Genomic DNA, 21,117 nt, shown 5'->3' on the forward strand with positions numbered 1-21,117 from the left:
ATGGTACTCATATCCTAATTTAATTCTTGGTCTTAAGAAAATGTTATTTTTAAAAAAGTAATACTAATAACCATATACTAGAGTGAAAATAGCTGTGCAAATTATATAGACTCAAAATATACCACTTTTATGAACTAGCAACTCCTACTATGTTATTCCCATGTCATTTTACTTCCTCTCCCTGCTCCCAATATCTTACAGTTAGCAAACTGAGGAAGAGATTTTCCATACTCGTTTTATATACTTCTTTGTAAGCCCTATACTAGCACAGTGCCTGGCATTCAGGAAGCATCCGTAAAAAGAAAGCCAAAAAGAAAAGAAAAGAAAACCAAAATGTCACTGTCCATGAAAGAAACATGACTTTCCAAACTCAACTTTCAAGATCAGAACAGCTGTTTCACAAGTGCAAATTGTGCATTTTCCTAGGTTAAGTCTGTGGTACACAATGTAGTACTAAGATTACACAAACATCCCTAACATCCTTAACAGCTTACTTAAAAATAAGCACAATCTTCCTTTCATGACAGAATTATCTGTGAAAGAGAAATCCAAACAGTAGCTAAGCTAAAATATAGTTTTGGTGTTAAAAAAAACTGTAAACCTACATCAATTGTCAACTGATTTTCAACAAGGGTGTGAAGACCATCCAACAGGGAAAGAATTCTCTTTTCAACAAAAGGTTCTGGGACAAGTGAACAGCCATATGCAAAAGAATGAAGTCGGATGCTTACCACAGACAATATTAAAAAAAATTAACTTGAAATGGATCAAAGACCTAAATGTAAGAGATAAGAGATAAAACTACAAAACTCTTAGAAGAAAATGTAGTGCCCAAATCTTAATGACCTTGGATTTGGCAAAGAATTCCTACATGACACCAAAAGCACAACACACAAAAGAAACAAACAGGTAAATTGGATTTCATCAATATTAAGAACTTTTGTGCTTCAAAGGACACCATCAAGAAAGTGAAAAGACACTACCATAAAATAATAATAATGCCAATAAAAACAAAAATATTCTAAGAAAAAAAAGTGAAAAGACAACACACAAATTGGGAGAAAATATTTGCAAATCATATATCTGATAAGAGACTGGTATCTACAATATATAAAGAGCTCTTACAACTCAATGATAAAAGTCAAGTAAACCAATGAAAAAGTGGGCAAAGGATCTGACTATACATTTCTCCAAGAAAGATATACAAATGGCCAGAAAGCACATGAAAAGATGTTCAACATCATTTGTCACTGGGGGGAAATACAAATCAAACCCACAATGAGATAACCACTTCACACTCACTAGGATGACTAGAATCAAAAAGACAGATAATCACAAGCGTTGACAAGAATGTGGAGGAATTGAAAGCCTAATGGGAAATACAAAATGGTGCGGCTAGCTGCTTTGGAAAACTTTCTGGCAGTTCCTCAGATGATTAAACATAGAGTTACCATATGACCCAGCAATTCTGCCCCCAGGTGTATAACTAAGTGAGACAAAAACATATGTCCACACAAAAACTTGCGTACAAAGGTTTACAGAAGTATTATTCATAGTAGCCAAAAGCTCAAAACAATCCAAATGTCCATCAGCTGATGAATTCAGAAACAAAATGATATACATCTATACAATGGAATATTATTTGGCCATAAAAAAGAATGAAGGAACTGATACATACTACAACTTGGAAGAACCTTGAACATTATGCCAAGTGAAAGAATCCAGTTGTAAAAGACCATATATGATATGATTCCATTTACATGAAATGTCCAGAAAAGGGAAATCTATAGAGAGAACAGATTAGTGGTTGGGTAGCACTGGGAGGGGAACAGAGGGGAAAAGGTTGATAGCTAAACAGTAGGGAGTTTCCTTTTGAGGTGATTATGTTCTAAAAAATTATTTATTTGTTTGTTTATTTTTGGCTGTGTCATGAAGCTTGTGGGATCTTAGTTCCCCGACCAGGGACTGAACCCAAGCCCTTGGCAGTGAAAGCGCAGAGTCCTAACCACTGGACCACCACGAATTTCCCAAAATGTTCTAAAATTGACTGTTGTAATGGTTGCATATGTCTATAAATATACTCAAAACCATTTAATTGTACACTCTGAATGGATAATTTGCGTGGTATGCGAATTATATCTCAATAAAGCTATTCTAAAAAACTCTTTAAATATAGCAGTGGCCAAGAGGTCACTCCTGTGATTCTTATTAAAAATGAAAAGAATTCTCCACCCCCCCTTGAAAGGCTAATTGTCTTATACTCATTTACCTAGTAAATGGCCTAAAAGTTGAATAGCCCAAGCTTTTAAGTAATCTCTGACTCTGTCCCCTCACCTCTGACAATAGTCAGTCAGCTAGTTACCAATGTGACTGGATTCTGTCTCCAGACCATCTACTACATGCAACACCTTCTCCTCTCCATCTACACTGCAAAGACTTTAGGTCCTCACCTTTCTTCATCTACGATGGCCATCTAATGGATCTTCCTGGCTCTAGTCTCTCTCTCCTTCACTCAGCTATAGCCTCTAGTTGACCTTTCTAAAGCCCAAGTCTTAGTATATGTCATCATTACTCTTATTTTTCACAGAGCCTCCAATGGCTCTTTGTTTTTCCTAGGGATGAAACCCAAACTCCTTGATAAAACATTCATTCACATATCTAAGTACTGGAAAAACAGAATTAAGCAAAAACTGACATGGGCCTTGTCCTCATGGAGCTTAATGTCAATGAATATCTTTGCAACTACTCATGCAAATCAAGGTAAAATAGCAATTGTGTTAAGTACAATGAAGGGCAAATGCTTACACAGCATTATAAAAGAGCTTACAATTGTGTGTGTGTGTGCACGCGAAACAGACACATACAGATACATACATACATGCACAAACACAAACAAACACACACACACACACCCCTGATCGGGAAAATGAACAAAGGCTTCCCTGAGTAGGTACTGTTCAGTATGAAATTTGACGGTTATGTAGGAAGTAAACTGGGAAATGAAGGGAAAGGTAAGTGTTTAGGGTAGAGAGAAAAGCATGTGTAAAGGCAAGAAAGAACAGGAGCACAGCTAGTATAAAGAACTTAAAGGCAGCCCATGGGAGGAAAAAGTACAGAAGGAAGAGGGTTAAGAAATTAGACTCAGGACCAGAGAGGCTAGATCACATAGTTTATAGACCATATTAAAGATTTGTGTGTGTGTGCAATTTACTAAGCAGAAGAATTATAAAAGCACATCTGCATATTGTGATGATTACCTTGGCTATTAAGTAGAGAACAGCTTTGAGAAATCTAGAATGGAAGTAAAGATATTTGTTAGGAGATAACTGCAGTGGTACAAATAGGAGATGACAACAGCTTAAACAAACTGGTCGCCACGCTTTTTTGATCATGTACCCCCCACCACTAAGAAATTTTTGCATTTGTATCTCCCAAATACGTATATTGTATGCATTATTATATAACTAGTATATATTATGTAAAACCAAAATATTGAAATTTTAAAGGGCTCAGATAAAATAATATTCTAGAGTAATTTAAAAATTATATTTATCAATGACAACAACACTTTTCTTACACACACAAAAAAATATATAGTGCTTCAAAGGTCTGACACTAAAACTGGCTTGATATTTGGTTTCATTGGACATCACAAAGACACAGCTATACAAATGGAAGTGCTATACTTACTAAATCATGATACCAAAATTTCAATCTTATACCTTAATTATGCAAAGGTTTCTGTTGAAATTGAGCTAATAGATTTCCAATGTTCAATGATACAAAACAGGTTTTCAAGAAAATAAATTAAAAGGTTGTGGTTTAATATTTTTAGGAAATAGGTTCAAATCCCCCTGAAGTTAGAAAATTCTGTTTCTAAGTCTTTAAAGTTTGCACATATGACAATCATCATAGTTTCTGTCAACAATAAAAAATACATAGTAATGACATTATTTTTAAAATCTTGTTTTCCTAGCTTGAGGCAGTTACTTTTTCATTCATTAAGACATCACTTTTATTCTAAGAAGAGGGTTTAATTTATTATTATTATTTTAAATATGTTATGAAAAGATCTAATGTATTTGGGACTTGTGTGTGAAAGAGAGGGGAGAGGGGAGAGGGAGAAAGGAGTGAGGGAGGGAGGGAGGAAGGAGAGAAGAGGGAGGGAGAGAAAGGAAGGGAAGGAGGTGTCTAATTCATTTTTTTTTAGCTTGAATTATGCATTTATATAATTCAAGATAGAGAGGTACAGATACTACATTTATTTTTGATGTGATTATTTTAAAATACTAACATTGTAGTGGTTTGGGGGACTAGGTCAGAGCCAGATATTCTTCAGAATCATTATGGATTAAGCACTGCCTTTCGATGAATTATTTTCTTTTTTTTTTTTTTATAAGTGAGCTAACTTCTTATGTCATTAAACAAATAATCAGTGAGCTTCTGCGTTAGTATAAAAGGTATATGGGAGTGCCACACAGGTTCTCCATGAAGGAAGGAGGAGGAAAAATTATTTATACTTTAGGATTTAACTTCTGTTATATCTTTCTTTGAGTGGTACACACACAAAAAAATTGCTTTTCAAGTATTTTATAACTGAAAAAGAATCTAACAATATCTTAAACTGATACTACCAGAAGCACCTGCACTTTCATCAATCTATATATAGCTAACTTTGTGCAATGCACGATTTATTCTAATATTTGTTTCCTGAATCTTTAGCTTTGCTTTCTAAGCCTGTTTCAATAGTGTTTCCTGACAAAGGAATGCATTTTAGTATGTTTTCTCTGTGTTCTCTCTGTACTGGATTTCAGTCATTTTCATTGGAGTAAAAAGACCGAGTTTTTAAACAAAGGTTATAGAACACTGGGAGAAACATCAAAAGAAGTTTTTAATAAAATTTTATTAGGCCTGATTTATGTTTAAGGACTGAACTGAATACCACATAATTCAAAATATCACTAAGTATAAATTATGATGCTTTCAGTTTCATCAGTTCCTATCTCAAGGCACTTGCTATATACACTAAAAGCAAGGTTAATGATAAACATGCATGCTCAAACTACTGTTGATAATCTGGACTTTTTTTTTCTTTTTTCTGCTTATGGCATCTTTGTTGCTACTTTCTAGTGGCAGATGAAGAGCTCATAATACGAGAAGGACAATCTCAACTCTGCCATTTTCTTGTTTGGTCAGAAATGCATTTTAGTGTTATTTTCATTCAGTAGTTTCACTGCAGGTATGTCTTTTAAGCCATTTGTGCATTAGTGAAGATTAGTTGAATTAAAACCAGTTAATACAATCTGTAAATCATCTTAACCAAGCACACTTAAAACTGTAATATGACACAGCTAGGAAGAACAAATGAATGAAAACAACTCTATCAATTTTCCATATTGAAAAGACCTAAACTTCTCTTGGGATACCTCACATACCAGACATAAAATGTGACCATCTGCCATTCGGATCAAGAGACAGCAAAATGTACATATTTGATTTTTCTTTTAAAATTAAAAAGCAAATAAATTGGGATTTTTAGAACTAAAAAATAAGAATAAACTTTTCATCCCCCACCCCCCATTCTCCAATGCACACAACACTGGGGTATATGTTCTCCACTCTGGAGACCACTGACTTACCACAGCAGTAACAATAAAGATGGAGAAAAATGAATGAAATTGAAATGCATTAAAGGAATTAAAATCATTAGGACTTGGTGACAGTCTATGAGGTGTGATGAAGAGGAAAGTGCCAAACATAACTCCTATAGGGTTTTCTAGCTTCACTAAGATATGGAACAGTAGAAGAGAACCATGCTTGTTTTTCTCTTTGCTTTTTGATTGGGAGAATCATGACTTCTCCTCATGTTTAACTGTGCATCCAGTTAAACACTAACATGTAATTCTTTTTTCTTTCTTTTGTATTATTTCATTTCTACAACCAAATGTTTGACACCCTGGCAGAACACATTTCTTCTTTTGTATTCTCTTATAGTACTCAACACAATGCCCAGAAAACTTACTTTTAATGGTAGAGGGAGAGATAGAAGAGAAAAATGAGCAACTGAAGAAACAAAGTAAATCTGGATGAGCAGTGTATAGTGGGAGACAAGGAAGAAATAGGTTAAACAACATTCAGTGCTCATGAGAAGCTCAACGAAGATACAAAATGAAAAACATTAATTGGAGTTGCCAAAATGGGCCCCTGGTGATCTTAATGGTTTTGGTGAGACACTGAGAGTGAAAGCAAGATCAGCTTGGACTGAGGATTAAATGGAGGAAAGTATACAGACAGCAAATATGAACCACTCTTGAATAAGATTAACTCTGAAGTGGAGGAGTAGCTGGAGAACGACATGGAACAGACTGGATTTTTTTGTTGTTGTTGTGTTGTTTTTAAATGGGACAGATAAAGAATGGTTAAGCAAATGATAGTGATTCACTAATAAACTAGCTCTCCAAATATGTTCTTAAACTCAACTTCTCACCCATGACTATGAACTGCTCTTTCAGATCTGTTAATGGGTAGGAAATCCTCTCTGTTGTGCTCCTCATCTTCCCACGTGCTTCTGGCACTCCTATACGTCCCCTTCTAATCCCAGTTGTTGTCATCTTCTCTAGGATGCCATCTCCAAACTCCCTGAGTATCAAAACTTTGTCCCTTCTCTGTCCGCTCATTAGACTTAGTCCATATGGTTAGTGCACAAGGAGAATAAATACCTATTAAAGCTTCATATAAAGCTTTAAGCTACATTATACGTGAAGCTGTATTCACTGAAAATTCACAGCATGAGACAAGCTATAAAAAGCAAAACCCTGTAAAAGCAACCCAACCAAAGCAATAATCATTAAGCAGCTAACTGAGCGGTTGCATAAATATCAAAAATCTAAACACAGTTACCTGAGTATATATACCCAAATTCAGTCAATAAACATTTACTGAATAGCTATTATGTGCCAGGAACTATTCTACACATTGACATCATCTAAATGGTTCAGTGCTGTATATACAGCACCTAGAACACTGCCAGGGATTGTTCAGAACATACAGTGAATCTGAGTAAAGGCAGTCAAAAGCTTTAGTTTGCTTGAAACTATCACTGGAAAATCTACCAACCTATCTCTAACTACACCCATTCACTCTGCTTTCCCTCCTGTGAAAAAGAATGACCTAATTGTGCTCTATTCTAAGGCCAATCTTCTCTACTTGGGCATGAACGTCAATCCCTCTTGTGGAGATTTCCTAAGGTTACCTTCTCTCTTTCCCATATATCACTTGTTTTTCCCTTTTTACAAAATCATTTTCATCAGCATATAAATACGATAAAATGTCCTCATCTTATAAAAAATACCCCCCTGGTAATATCACCATACCCTTTTGGCACCACCACATTTCTCTGCTCCCTTTTACAGACAATGCCTCAAAAGAAAATCTCCATTTATATAATCATTGTCTCCAATACTTTTTGAGCCCACTGCAATCATTCTTTTGCCCTCACCATTCTAACTAAAAGTGTCACCAATAAAGAATACATTGTCAGGGACTTGCTGGTGGTCCAGTGGTTAAAAATCTGCCTTCCACTGCAGGGGACGCAGGTTCGATCCCAGGTTGGGGAACTAAGATCCTACATGCCGTGGAGCAACTAAGCCTGCGTGCCACAACTACTGAGCCCTTGCGCTCTAGAGCCCGTGTGCCACAACTAGAGAGAAGCCTGTGTGCCACAACAAAGAGCCCGCACATCACAATGAAAGATTCCACATGCCGCTACGAAGATCCCACGTGCCACAGCTAAGACCCAATGTAGCCAAATAAATAAATAAATATTTTTTAAAAAAGAATACACTGTCAAATATCACTTGTATATGGAATCTAAAATATGACAAAAATGAACTTACCTATGAAACAGAAACAGACTCACAGACATAAAGAACAGCCTTGTGGTTGCCAAGGAGGAGGGGGTGGGAGAGGGATGGATTGGGAGTTTGGGATTAGCAGATGTAAACTATTATATACAGAATGGATAAACAACAAGGTCCTACTGTACAGCACAGGGAACTATATTCAATATCCCATGATAAACCATAATGGAAAAGAATATGAAAAAGAATGTATATGTATGTATAACTGAATCACTGCTATACAGCAGAAATTAACACAACATTGTAAATCAATTATACTTCAATAAAATTAAAAAAAATTTTTTTTAAAGCTGGAAAGAAAGAAAAAGCATTGCAATAAAAAATACATTCTTGGGAATTCCCTGGTCATCCAAGTGGTTAGGACTCCACACTCTCACTGCAGAGGGCTCAGGTTCAGTCCCTGGTCTTGGAAATAAGATCCCACTAGCCCTATGGTGTGACCAAAAAGACTGTAAATAAATAAAAATTTTTTAAAAATACACTGTCAAATTTAGTATCTGAAACATAGTAAGAACTTAGTATCTGTTTGATAAAACACACAAACATATCAGGTTTACAGAGATGAAAACTAAAATATCTGAGATTAAAAATATGTCAAACTGGATTAATAGCAAACTAGACAATGCAGAACAAAAGTTTACTGAACCTGAAGATACAGCAATAGAAACAACTCAAAATGAAACAACAAAAGATAAAAGATTGAGAAAAATGAAGAGCACATTACTACACTGTTGAACAACTTCAAGAGGCCCACTGTACATGTAATTGGAGTCTCTAAAGAAGAGGGAAAAGGAAATAAGTGAGTACAGAAAAATATTTTGAGGTAGTAATAGCAAAATTTTCCCAAATATGATGAAAACTATGAACCCAAAGTTCCAAGAAGCTAAAAACAAACAAACCCAAGCACAAGAAAGATGAAGAGAATCACACCAAGACACATCATAAATGAACAACTTAAAATCAGTTGCAACCAGAATACTCTTAAAAGCAGCCAGAAAAAACAAAAGACACATTATACACAGATGAAGAAAGAGCAACAATAAATTACTTATCAGAAACAATGCAAGCCAGAAGACAATGGATCAACATCTTCAACCTAGAGATCTATATTTAGTGACTGTACCTTAAAAACAAAAAAGAAAAGGTGAAATAAAAATTTATTTCAGACATACAAAAGCTAAAAGCGTTTATCACCAGCAAATAAGCACTATAAAGAAAAGTTAAAGAAGTCCTCCAGGTAGGAGGAAAATGATACCAGAGAGGAATCTGGATTAACACAAAGGAAGAAAGAGCAAATGAAATGGTAACTATATGGGGAAATACAAAAGCCTTTTTTTCCTATTATTTAAATCTCTTTAAAAAATAATAGACTTTTGGGGCTTCCCTGGTGGTGCAGTGGTTGAGAATCCGCCTGCCAATGCAGGGGACACGGGTTCGAGCCCTGGTCTGGGAAGATTCCACATGCCACGGAGCAACTGGGCCCGTGAGCCACAACTACTGAGCCTGCGCGTCTGGAGCCTGTGCTCCGCAACAGGAGAGGCCGTGATAGTGAGAGGCCTGCGCACCACGATGAAGAGTGGCCCCCGCTCGCCACAACTAGAGAAAGCCCTCGCACAGAAACGAAGACCCAACACAGCCAAAAGTAAATTAATTAATTAATTAATTAAAAAAAATAGACTTTTAAAATGATTAACAATTTTGTGGGGTTTATAACTTACATGAAAAGTAAATGTATGCAACAACAGGATACAGAGAAGTGAAAAACGCAAGCATAGTGTTGAGAAATTTTTATATAATAGAAAAGAATGGCTTAGTATTACTTGAGATAGATTTCAGTAAGTTAAAGATACATTCTACAAACCCTGAAGTAAACATTCAATAACCCAAGAATTACAGCTAATAAGCCAAAAATGAAATGTAATAATAAAAAATACTCAATCCAAAAAGAAGGCAAAAAAGACCAGATGGGGCAGGTAGATATCAAAAAGCAAGATGGCAGAGATAAACCCACCCATGTCAATAATCACATTAAATATAAATGGACTAAATACCCCCCAAAAAGAGGAGAGTGTCAGACTGAATACAAAAAAGCTCTAGACAAAATTATGCTACCTGTAAGAAATGCATTTTAAATGTAAGAACACAGGTTAAATGTAAAGGGTGGAAAAAGGTATACAACTTAACATTAATCAAAAGAAAGCTAAGTGGTTATATTAATATCAGGCAAAGTAAATTTTATAGCAAAGAATAATATCAGGATTACAGGGAGGTCATTTCATAACGATAAGGGGCCAATTCATCTAGAGCTAATAACAATCCCAAATGTTCAAGCACCTAAAAGCAGAACTTGAAAAAGTAGGAATGAATAAGTAAGGACAAAGAGACAAATTCAAAGTATAGTTGGAGATTAACTATAAATTAATAATTGGTAGAACGAGAATTAAAAAGAATAAAAACACAGAAAACTTGAATAACACCATAACTAACTTGATCTAATTGACATTTACAGGACACTCCACTTGACAACGGTACACTCTTTTCAAGGGTACACAAAACATTTACCAGAAGAGACAATATTCTGGGCCATAAAATAGTCTTAACAAATGTAAAAGGATTCAAGTCACACAAAATATGTTCTCTGACCACAACAGAATTAAACCACAAATCAATAACAGAAGATATATGAAAAAAATCTCCAAATATTTGGAAACTAAATGACACTTCAGAATAACCCACAGAACAAAGAAGAAATCAAAGAAATCAGAAGTTTATGTTGAGGGAATTCCCTGGCAGTCCAGTGGTTAGGACTCCGTGCTTCCACTGCAGGGGGCACAAGTTGGATCCCTAGTCAGGGAACTAAGATCTGGAATGCCATGCATGATGTGGCCAAAACAAAACAAAACACAACAACAACAACAAAAAAGTTATGTTGAACTGAATAAAAATGAAAACATAAAATATCAAAATCTCTGGGATGTAAACGAAACATTACTTAGAGGGTAATTTATAGCATTAAAATCCTATATTAGAAAGTGAGAAAGATCTCAAATCAACAACCTTAGCTTCCAGTTTAAGAATTTTTTTAAAAGAAGAGCAAAATAAAGCAAAACAAAGTAGAACAAAAAAGTAATAAAGATCAGTGTAGAAATCAATGCAACAAAATTGAAAACAATGGAGAGAGGGAAAAAAATCGTTTTTTTAAAAATAAGATCAATAAAACTTACAAACCTCTAGACAGATGAAAAAGAGAGAGAAGAAACACATTACCAGTAATAGGAATAAGAGAAGTGGCATCACAACAGATTTTTAAAAGTATAATAAAAGAAAATTATCAAAAACTTTACATCAATAGATTTGACAACATTTGATAATGAGTAGGTAAAATGGACAAATCCCTTGAAAGACACAACTGCCAAAGCAGACACAAGGAGAAATAGATAACATGATTATATAAATTCAATTTTTACAAAACTGTCCTACAAAGGAAACTCAATACTCACAGGGCTTCACTGGTTAATTCTAGCAAACATTTAGGAAGAAATAATACCAATTCTACACAAACTATTCTAGAAAATGGAGAAGAAGGAATTATGTGCCAACTCATTCTATGAGGTCAGCATTACTCTGATACCAAAGCCAGACAAAGACAACAAGAAAATTACAGACCAGTATCCCTCAGAATCACAGGTGCAAAAATTCTGAAAAAAAATATTTTTGAAAATCAAATTCAACACTATATAAAGCAGATAATACATAATGACTAAGTGGAGTTTTTACCAGGAAATGTAATGCTGATTTAAAAATTTAAAATTAACCAATGTAGTCACCATTTTACAGACAAAAAAAAGGAAAATCCTCTGACTATATCAATAAATTGAAAGAACACATTCAAAAAATCCAAAATTCATTCCTGATAAGAACTCTCAGGTAAATAAAAATAGAAGGGAACTTCCTCAACTTAATAAATGACAGCAGGTTTCCCTGGTGGCGCAGTGGTTAATGCAGGGGACACGGGTTCGATCCCTGGAATCTGCCTGCCAATGCAGGGGACATGGGTTCGATCCCTGGTCTGGGAAGATCCCACATGCTGCTGAGCAACTAAGCCCGTACACCACAACTACTGAGCCTGCGCTCTAGAGCCCGCGAGCCACAACTACTGAGCCTGCATGCCACAACTACCAGAGCCCACGTGTGTAGAGCCCATGCTCCGCAACAAGAGAAGCCACCGCAATGAGAAGCCTGCGCATCGCAACGAAGAGCAGCTCCCGCTTGCCGCAACCAGAGAAAGCCTGTGTGCGGGAACGAAGACCCAATGCAGCCAAAAAAACAAAAAACAAGAAGATCCAGTCACAAAGGACCACATGTTGCATGACTCTATTTATATGAAATGTCCAGAATAGGCAAATCTACAGAGATATAATGTAAGATCAGTGGTTGCCTAGAGGCTGGGGGGTGGGGAGTGGGGTTGGAGGAAATGGGAAGGTGACTGCTAAAGGGTACAAGGTTTCTTTCTGGGGTGATGAAAATGTTCTAAAATAACTGCGGCGATGGTTACACAACTCTAAATATACTAAAACCCAGTGAATTGTACATTTTAAATGGATGAACTGTATGGTATGTATATTACATCTCAATGAAATAGTTACCAAAAAAAAGGAAAAGTAGCTATTAGCCAGAATTATGAACTTATATCCAAAGTCTTCGGATAAACTCAAGCTTTAACTTACAATTAAAAAAGAGGTATACCTATTAAATAAGAGACAGAATATTAAAAAATAATTATTTAACCCAAAAGGATCTCAAGAAAGGGAACAAAGAAAGAAAGAGCTGATGGGACAAATAGAAAACAAGTAGCAAATGGAACACTTAAACCCTACAACACTAATGATTACATTAAAGGGAAATCTTTTGAATGTGCCAAGATTACACACTACATGGGCAGAGTAAATAAAAAATCAAGACCCAATTATATGCCACCTATAAGAAATTCACTTTAAATATAAAGGCACAAAAAGATTAAAAATAAAAGAATAGAAAATGTTAAACCATGTTAACCATAAATTCTTAAAAAGCTGGAGTGGCTTTTATATGAATATCAGACAAAGGAGAGTTGATTGTCAAACGAAATAGCACAGCAAAAGGAACCATAAACAAAACGAAAAGACAACCTACAGAATGGGAGAAAATATTGCAAACAATGCGACCAACAAGGGCTTAATTTCCAAAATATACAAACAGCTCATATAACTCAATAACAAAAAAAAACAACCCAATCAAAACATGGACAGAAGACCTAAATAGGCATTTCTCCAAAGAAGACATACAGATGGCCAACAGGCACATGAAAAGATGCTCAACATTGCTAATTATTAGAGAAATGCAAATCAAAACTACAATGAGGTACCACCACACCCTGGTCAAAATGGCCATCATTAAAAAGTCTACAAGTAGGGACTTCCCTGGTGGCACAGTGGTTAAGAATCCGCCTGCCAATGCAGGGGACACGGGGTTGAGCCCTGGTCTTGGGAAGATCCCACATGCCGCGGAGCAACTAAGCCCGTGCGCCACAACTACTGAGCCTGTGCTCTAGAGCCCGTGAGCCACATCTACTGAACCCGCATGCCACAACTACTGCAGCCCGTGTGCCTAGAGCCTGTGCTCTGCAACAAAGAGAAGTCACCGCAATGAGAAGCCCGCACACCACAACAAAGAGTAGCCCCCGCTTGCCGCAACCAGAGAAAGCCCATACACAGCAACGAAGACGCAACACAGCCAAAAAATAAATAAATTAATTAATTAATTAATTAATTTTAAAAAAGTCTGCAAATAACAAATGCTGTAGAGGGTGGGGAGAAAAGGGAACCTTCCTATACTGCTGGTGGGAATGTAAGTTGGTACAGCCACTATGAAAAACAGTGTGGAGGTTACTCAGAAAACTAAAAATAGAATTATCATATGATCAAACAAAATAAACTTCAGAACAAGCATTAACACCAGATACATAGAGGGAAATCTTATAATGAAAAAAAAAGAGATCAATTCATCAGAAAGACACAGAAATCCTAAATGTATATGTACCTAAGGACAAAGCTCCAAAATACATGAGCCCAAAATGGACAAAACTGAAAGGAAACATACAGAACCACGAATACAGATGCAGGTGTCAACACTCTCCTTTCAGTAACTGAGAGGACAAGTTGATAGAAAGTCAGTAAAAATATAGATGACTTAAACACTCTCAACCAACCATATCTAATTGACACATATAGAACATATTGTGTCTGGTGCACATGGAAGAGTCACCAAGAGAGATCATTTACTAGGCCTGAAAACATGTGAATAAATTTAAAAGGACTGAAATTCTACAGCATATATTCTCTGACAAGAATATAAATAAATTAGAAATCAGTAACAGAATAATATCTGGAAAATCTTCAAATACTTGAAAATAAAACTACATACTTCTAAATAAAACAAAGAAGTCACACAGGGAATTAGGAAATATTCTACACAGAATGATAATAAAAACACAATATATCACCATTTGTGAGGTACATTTAAAACAGGGCTTAGAGGGAAATTGATAGTTTTATATACTTAAAACAAGAAATGTTTACAATCTATGATCTAAGCTTCCAACTTAAGAAATCAGGAGAAAAGCAAATGAAACCCAAAGTAAGTAGAAAGGGACTTCCCTGGTGGCACAGTGGTTAAGAATCTGCCTGCCAAGGCAGGGGACACGGGTTCGAGCCCTGGTCCGGGAAGATCCCACATGCCGCGGAGCAACTAAGCCCGTGCGCCCCAACTACTGAGCCTGCGCTCTAGAGCCTGCGAGCCACAACTACTGAGCCCATGCACGTACAGCCTGTGCTCCGCAACAAAAGAAGCCACTGCAATTAGAAGCCCACGCACTGCAGTGAAGAGTACCCCCGGTCACTACAACTAGGGAAAGCCCACGTGCAGCAACGAAGACCCAATGCAGCCAAAAATAAATAAATAAATAAAAATTTTAAAAAAAAAGAATCTTCAAAATAAGTAGAAAGAAGAAGATAATCACAGTAAAAGCAAAAATCAAAGAAACAGAAAACTGAAAAAAACTAAAAGATGGTTCTTGGAAATGACCAACAAAACAGATAAACGTCTAGCTAGACAAATCAAGGAAAACAAAAAGAGACTACAAATCACCAATAGCAGGGAAAAAAGGACTTCACTATAGATCTTACAGACATTAAAGAGTAAGTATAGATTATAAATAACTGTGCCAATAAATTTGACTGAAACGAACAAAATTACTAAAACTGACATAAGAAGAAATAGAAAATCTGAATAGCTCTATATTTAATAAAGAAATTTAATTTGTAATTTAAAACCTTCCAATATAGAATACTAGGGGTACAGATAGCTTCACTGATGAATTATATTAAACATACAGGGAAGAATTAATACTAATATTTCACAAACTATTTCAGAAAATAGAGATGAAGGGAACATTTCTTTGCTCCTTTTAAGAAGCTAGCACTATCCTGATATCAAACCAAAGACATTATTAGAAAAAAACAAAACAAAACTACAATCATCACCCACCCAACTCTGGCATCACCACCACCACGACACACACACACGACAAAGGCCAAAGTTTGAACTGATATTTCAAAGAGAAGGCAAAGGCAAATATTTGAACTGATATTTCAAAGAGAAGAATGGCCAATAAGCTCATAAAGAGGTTCAACATCATTAGTCATAAGGGAAATACAAATTAAAATCAATATGAGATACCTCTACATGCCCACTAAAATGGCTAAAACTAAACAGAATGACAATAGAAAATGTAGGCAAGGATGTAGAACAAATGAAACTATCATACACTGCTGGGAAATGGGAGTGGGATAAGGTAGGAGTGTGATACAATCAATTTAACACACACTTAACACATGACCCAGCAATTCTACTTTTTTCCATATGACTCAGTATTTACCCATAAGAAAAGAAAATATAAACACACAAATGACTGTTAGTGAATGTTTATAAATACTTAATTCTTAATAGCCCAAATCTAGAAACAACCCAAATGTTCATCAACAGGTGAATGGATAAATAAATTTTGGTATTTTCATCCAACAGAAATAAAAATGAACTATGAATAAAAAGGAAAAAATTACTGATATATTCAAGAACATGGAAGAATTCCAGAAGTATATACTGAGCAAAAGAATGCAAATATATATGCCAAAAAAGTATACACTGTATGGAGTACATTTATATGAAATTCTAGAAAAAGCAAAACTTACCTATAGTAACATAAAACAGGTCAGCAATTGTGTGGGGCCAGTGGTGGGGGTGAGGGGGACTGGAAAGGAACTTGAGGGAACTTTGTGGGGTGACAGAAATGTTCCAATTCTTGATTAATGTGGTGGTTACACAGGTGCATATGTCTATCAAAACTGAGGCTGTACATTAAATATATGTGCATTTTTAATGTGTAAACAAAGTTGACTTAAAAAAGTAAAAGAGTGGTATGGCACACATATAGGCAGATGTGAGTGATATACCTCACATCACTCACAAAAATAAACTGGGCTAAATATAAACAAAGAAAACAATCACAAAAAACTGCAATCACATTAAACGAAAAATAAGAAGATATGTTTATGATCCTGGAGAAGGAAAAGCTTTCTTTAACAAGACATTAAAAAGCAAAAGCTTTATAGAAGAAAAAGATAAATTTATTCATCAAAATTAAAATCTTCTAGACCATAAAACTTAAAAGGGCTCTAACTGGGAGAAACATTTGCAGTATGTGGAATAAATTACTTGAATCCAGAATTCAAACAACACAAAACAAAAAAAGAAATTCTCTCCTGAAACTTATTCAGTGAAAGATGTAGCCCAAAAGGCAGAGGAAATAGGCCAATTCATCCACATAGAAGTTAAATGGACTAAAGATGATGAACCTTACTAGCAATCTAGGAAATGGAATGCCATTTCCCACTCAAAAGACTGGTACTTAAAATAACAAATAGTGGTGTGCATGTAAGGAATAATAGAGAATACAAGTGGGAGTACTGACTAGTATAATCACTATGGAGGGGATTTGAGAGAATATATTAACTATATACTCTCAATATCCAACAATTATACTTCTTGCTCTTTACACAAAAGAAACTCATATGCACACAAGAAGGCATGAACAAAGTTATCCACTATAGCAATGTTTACAATTTAACTTGGCAACAAGTTAAATACCAACGGGAAATGGCTAAATAAAGTTAAGATATACTTATAAAATGGATGCAGTTAAAAGAACTGAAATACCTCTATATGTAATATATTATCTATATATAATCTCTCTCTATATAGATATATATAAAATAACATGAAAAAGTCTCTAAGATCTATTGCTGACTGATGAAAAATACAGTAGAATGTATCTGTACAGAAATTAAACATATGAGAAAATGCATGTATGTAACAATTACATTACATGTGTATGTAAATGCATATGAAAAGACTTGTAAACGTATGTATGAAGTAGCTCTGGTGAGAGGTAGGAGACAGAATATGGGGAAGACTATTATTAGGGGTCCTGCCCAAACTTTCACAAGGAGAATATATTTTTGCATTATTTGTATAAGTATAAATTGATGTAAAAAAACCAAATCTGCTGATTTTAGACGAGCTTGGAACTGCTGTCTGAGGAACCTTTACCATATGACATAAGTATGGTTGTTGTGTCCTCTGGAAAGGAGTTCCTCATACAAACAGTTTGGGAAGCCCTTATCGTCTGTGGCCTAGACTATCATAATAGTTTGCAACAAACATTGATGACTTCTAAGTCTCTTTCCCATGTTGCCTTCAAAGATTTTCCAAGTATCTCTCAATCCAAGTTAATCTCGATTCTATGTGCTAGTTTTATTTTCTTCATAGTAATATCACTATCCAAACTTACCTATTTATTCACTTATTTATTATCTATCTCCCACTAGAATGGGAATGGCAAGATAATTCTGAATTCACATGATTTTAGTCAAGCCATTTAGAGTTTTCTTACAGTATAAAGACACACTTCATTTACTTACCTTAGTTGGAAAAGGAAATTTGGAAGGTTCGGTTTTGCATGGTGTATGAATAGCCGTTAGAGGGGGAGGCCATGAATGCGTCATCTCCTGAAATGTAATTATTACAGTTTGTTTTCAAGCAGGTCAAGGATAAAAATCACACAGCTAAAAACCAGATTCGTATTATAAATGCTGGTTTCGTGATTGCTCCTCCAAAAGTACACATATTTAATCAATCAATATTAATTAAGCACAGTGTGTGCAAGGCACTATGGGGTAGGTAATAGGAAGATAAATAGTTTACACTCTCTGGCTTCAAGGAGCTTAGAGTTAAGATGGTAAGACCTGTGAACAGTTATAGAAATCAGCCTGTAATCAAATACAAGGCTAGTAAAATGCTACTGAGGAAGAGCTTGCTGTGGGAGTGGGAGGAAGGGAATAACAGTAAGAAAAGCAGCCAGCATTTACTGCGTACCTTTAATGGGCCAGATACTGTTATTTTACATGTTTGTTACTCAACTGGTCGTCATAATGACATTATGAAGTAGATACCGTTATTATCCTGACTCTATGTAGGACAAAACTGAAGCACAGAGATTAAGTTATTTACTCCAGGTCACACACTTAGTAAGTAACGGACACAGAATTTGATCCTAGGTAGTCTGGCTACAGAGCCCATTCACTGATAGGAAATTTTGGTCAGGTGGAGGAAATAAGAAGAGAGCTATCAAAAGCACACAAGGAGGAAGACAGACAAGAAAGGCCATAGGTCTGATTTCATTCAATGCCTTCTGTCTAATCATATGCCAAGTATGTCCAAGTAGAGGTTTGGATACAATCACAATGTATATGTTAGAGAAGCAGGAGAGAGAGAGGTATCAGAATAAGGAGGGAGTGTTTTATCTCTGGCATTTAGTTCAAAGTAAGTCATCAAGTAGTCTGAGAAAATACAATAAATTAAAGGTGATATAACTTTTAGGAATTTACCCTATAGCTATACCCACACAGTTATGTAAAGATACATATTCAAGGGGTTCACGCTTTTAAAAAATGAGAACAACCTAAATATCCAACAACAAAGGATCAGATTACCAGACATTCATACAATGGAACACCAAGCAGACAGAAAAATGAGAAAGTTACCTACTGAAATAAAATGATATCCACAGTTACTGTTAAGTGGCAAATACAAATCATAGTGTATATCCTCGTAAATGCTTATCGGTGAAAAAATCTCTGGAAGACATTTAACAATGGCTACCTCTGGACAACAGAATGACTGAAGGAGGAAGAGACAAGGGCACTTGATGCAGCTTCTCCCACTTGAATCTCCTGAAACAGCCACCTGCACTAAACTTGCTCTTTATCCTCTTACAAGGCTTTATTTTTTAATAGCATTTCACTTTCTGAAGTAATTGTATATAATTGATTATTTCCTACATCCTGCTCGAGAATGTCAGCTCAAAGGGTGCAACACTATCACTATTATCACCATTATGTCCCTAGTGCTTGACACACAGTAGGTACTCAGTTAGCAAGCTTTGAATTAATACATCATTTTTTACAATAAACATATACTACTTTTAGATTAAAAAAACTTTTTTTCCTTTAAGTTCGTGATGGGGTTCCCAGAAACAATATGACTACAAATATCAAGAAAACACGAAGAGGGATTTCCCTGGTGGCACAGTGGTTAAGAATCCACCTGTCAATGCAGGGGACACGGGTTTGATCCCTGGTCTGGGAAGATCCCACATGCCGCGGAGCAACTAAGCCCGTGCACCACAACTACTGAGCCTGCGCTCTAGAGCCCATGCACTCTAGGGCCTGCGTGCTGCAACTACTGAAGCCTGAGCACCTAGAGCCTGTGCTCCGCAACAAGAGAAGCCACCACAATGAAAAGCCCGTGCACCACAACGAAGAGTAGCCCCTGCTCGCCACAACTAGAGAAAGCCTGCGTACAGCAACAAAGACCCAACATAGCCAAAAAAAAAAAGAAGAAAAAAAAAGAAAACACGAAGGGAATGTGAACCTGAACTTCCTTGCACGCTGTACATAGGGAAGGGAAAAGAAACAGAAACTCATATGCCCCAGGTTTTCAATGTTGGCATTTTTACACCTCAAATACCAAAATACTCTCAATAGAAAATCTATTTAACTCCCTACCATCAAATGACTGAGCACCTATTACACCCAAGGCTATGTGCCAAGTCCTGCATATACATAAAATGTAGAATAAATGGTCAGTAACATCAAAGATACAATTAAATATAAGAAAATCTAAGATTTCTTCCAGGTATTAAAGTGCCATGCGTTTCTGAGGATTTAGGAGTAAAGATATATGCTCCCTTAAACTTGTACATGGCAACTGAAAAATGAATGCAATATGAGTTATCACTGTGGTCTGATGTCCTGACACAGGGGGAATAAGGATTTCAGTGGGATTCTAAGAAAAAACAGAATCTATGTATAACTGAAGAGGAAGGAGAAACACATTCCAGTTTGGCAAAAGTGGTCAATCAATAGTGCGAGAGGGTGAAACTGGCCTGTGGACAGCCTAACATTTAAAATGTTAAATTTGCACACTATTCTTTCTAGGGGCCTTAGAGAGCCACTGAAAACTTCTAAGAAGGATATCACTTTATGAAGACAAAGGATTAAAGCAAAGAATCTGGCAGCAATACAGAAGACAGATGAGCAGGGAGACTCTGGAGACAGAAAGGCAGAGTGAGGACTGTATATTACAATTACTGAAGCTCAAAGCGGCAGAAATGGAAATAAAGGAATGAACATTTTCAAGGAATTTTCAAAGTCTACATGAAGTTTTTGTGATTAAATAAAACATGAGAGAAAGAAGTGGAAAAAAACTAGGATTCTACACTTATAAGCAAGGGAGAATGGTGATACTACTAACAGAAGTTAACTCTGATAAATACGGCTTTAGACATGTTGAGTCTGAAGAAGCAGGGAGAAATCCAAATGGAGACCCGGCTAAGAAGCAATTAAGAGACACAAAGCAAAACCCAAAGGAGGCCAAAGCAGGAAAGACTGAATAGTTGTCTAACAGATAAATCCCAAAGGATGGAGGAAAATCACATCAAAGAGGAGAAAGAAAAGAGGAGAGGCTAGACAATGCACCCGTA

At 35.9% G+C, this 21,117-nt stretch overlaps 1 protein-coding gene across 5 annotated transcripts in view; it reads right to left on the minus strand.

Moving 5' to 3' along the window:
* Positions 1 to 21,117, minus strand: part of AFF4 (ALF transcription elongation factor 4) — a 95,921-nt gene that overhangs the window by 36,427 nt on the left and 38,377 nt on the right. For all 5 annotated transcript variants that reach the window (XM_068535869.1, XM_068535868.1, XM_068535864.1 and 2 more), the window contains one exon: positions 17,996 to 18,082. In XM_068535869.1, coding sequence (XP_068391970.1) covers positions 17,996 to 18,082 — 87 coding nt within the window. The remainder of the gene's footprint in view (positions 1 to 17,995; positions 18,083 to 21,117) is intronic.

This window comes from Eschrichtius robustus, chromosome 2, assembly GCF_028021215.1.
Source record: "Eschrichtius robustus isolate mEscRob2 chromosome 2, mEscRob2.pri, whole genome shotgun sequence".
NCBI lineage: Eukaryota > Metazoa > Chordata > Mammalia > Artiodactyla > Eschrichtiidae > Eschrichtius > Eschrichtius robustus.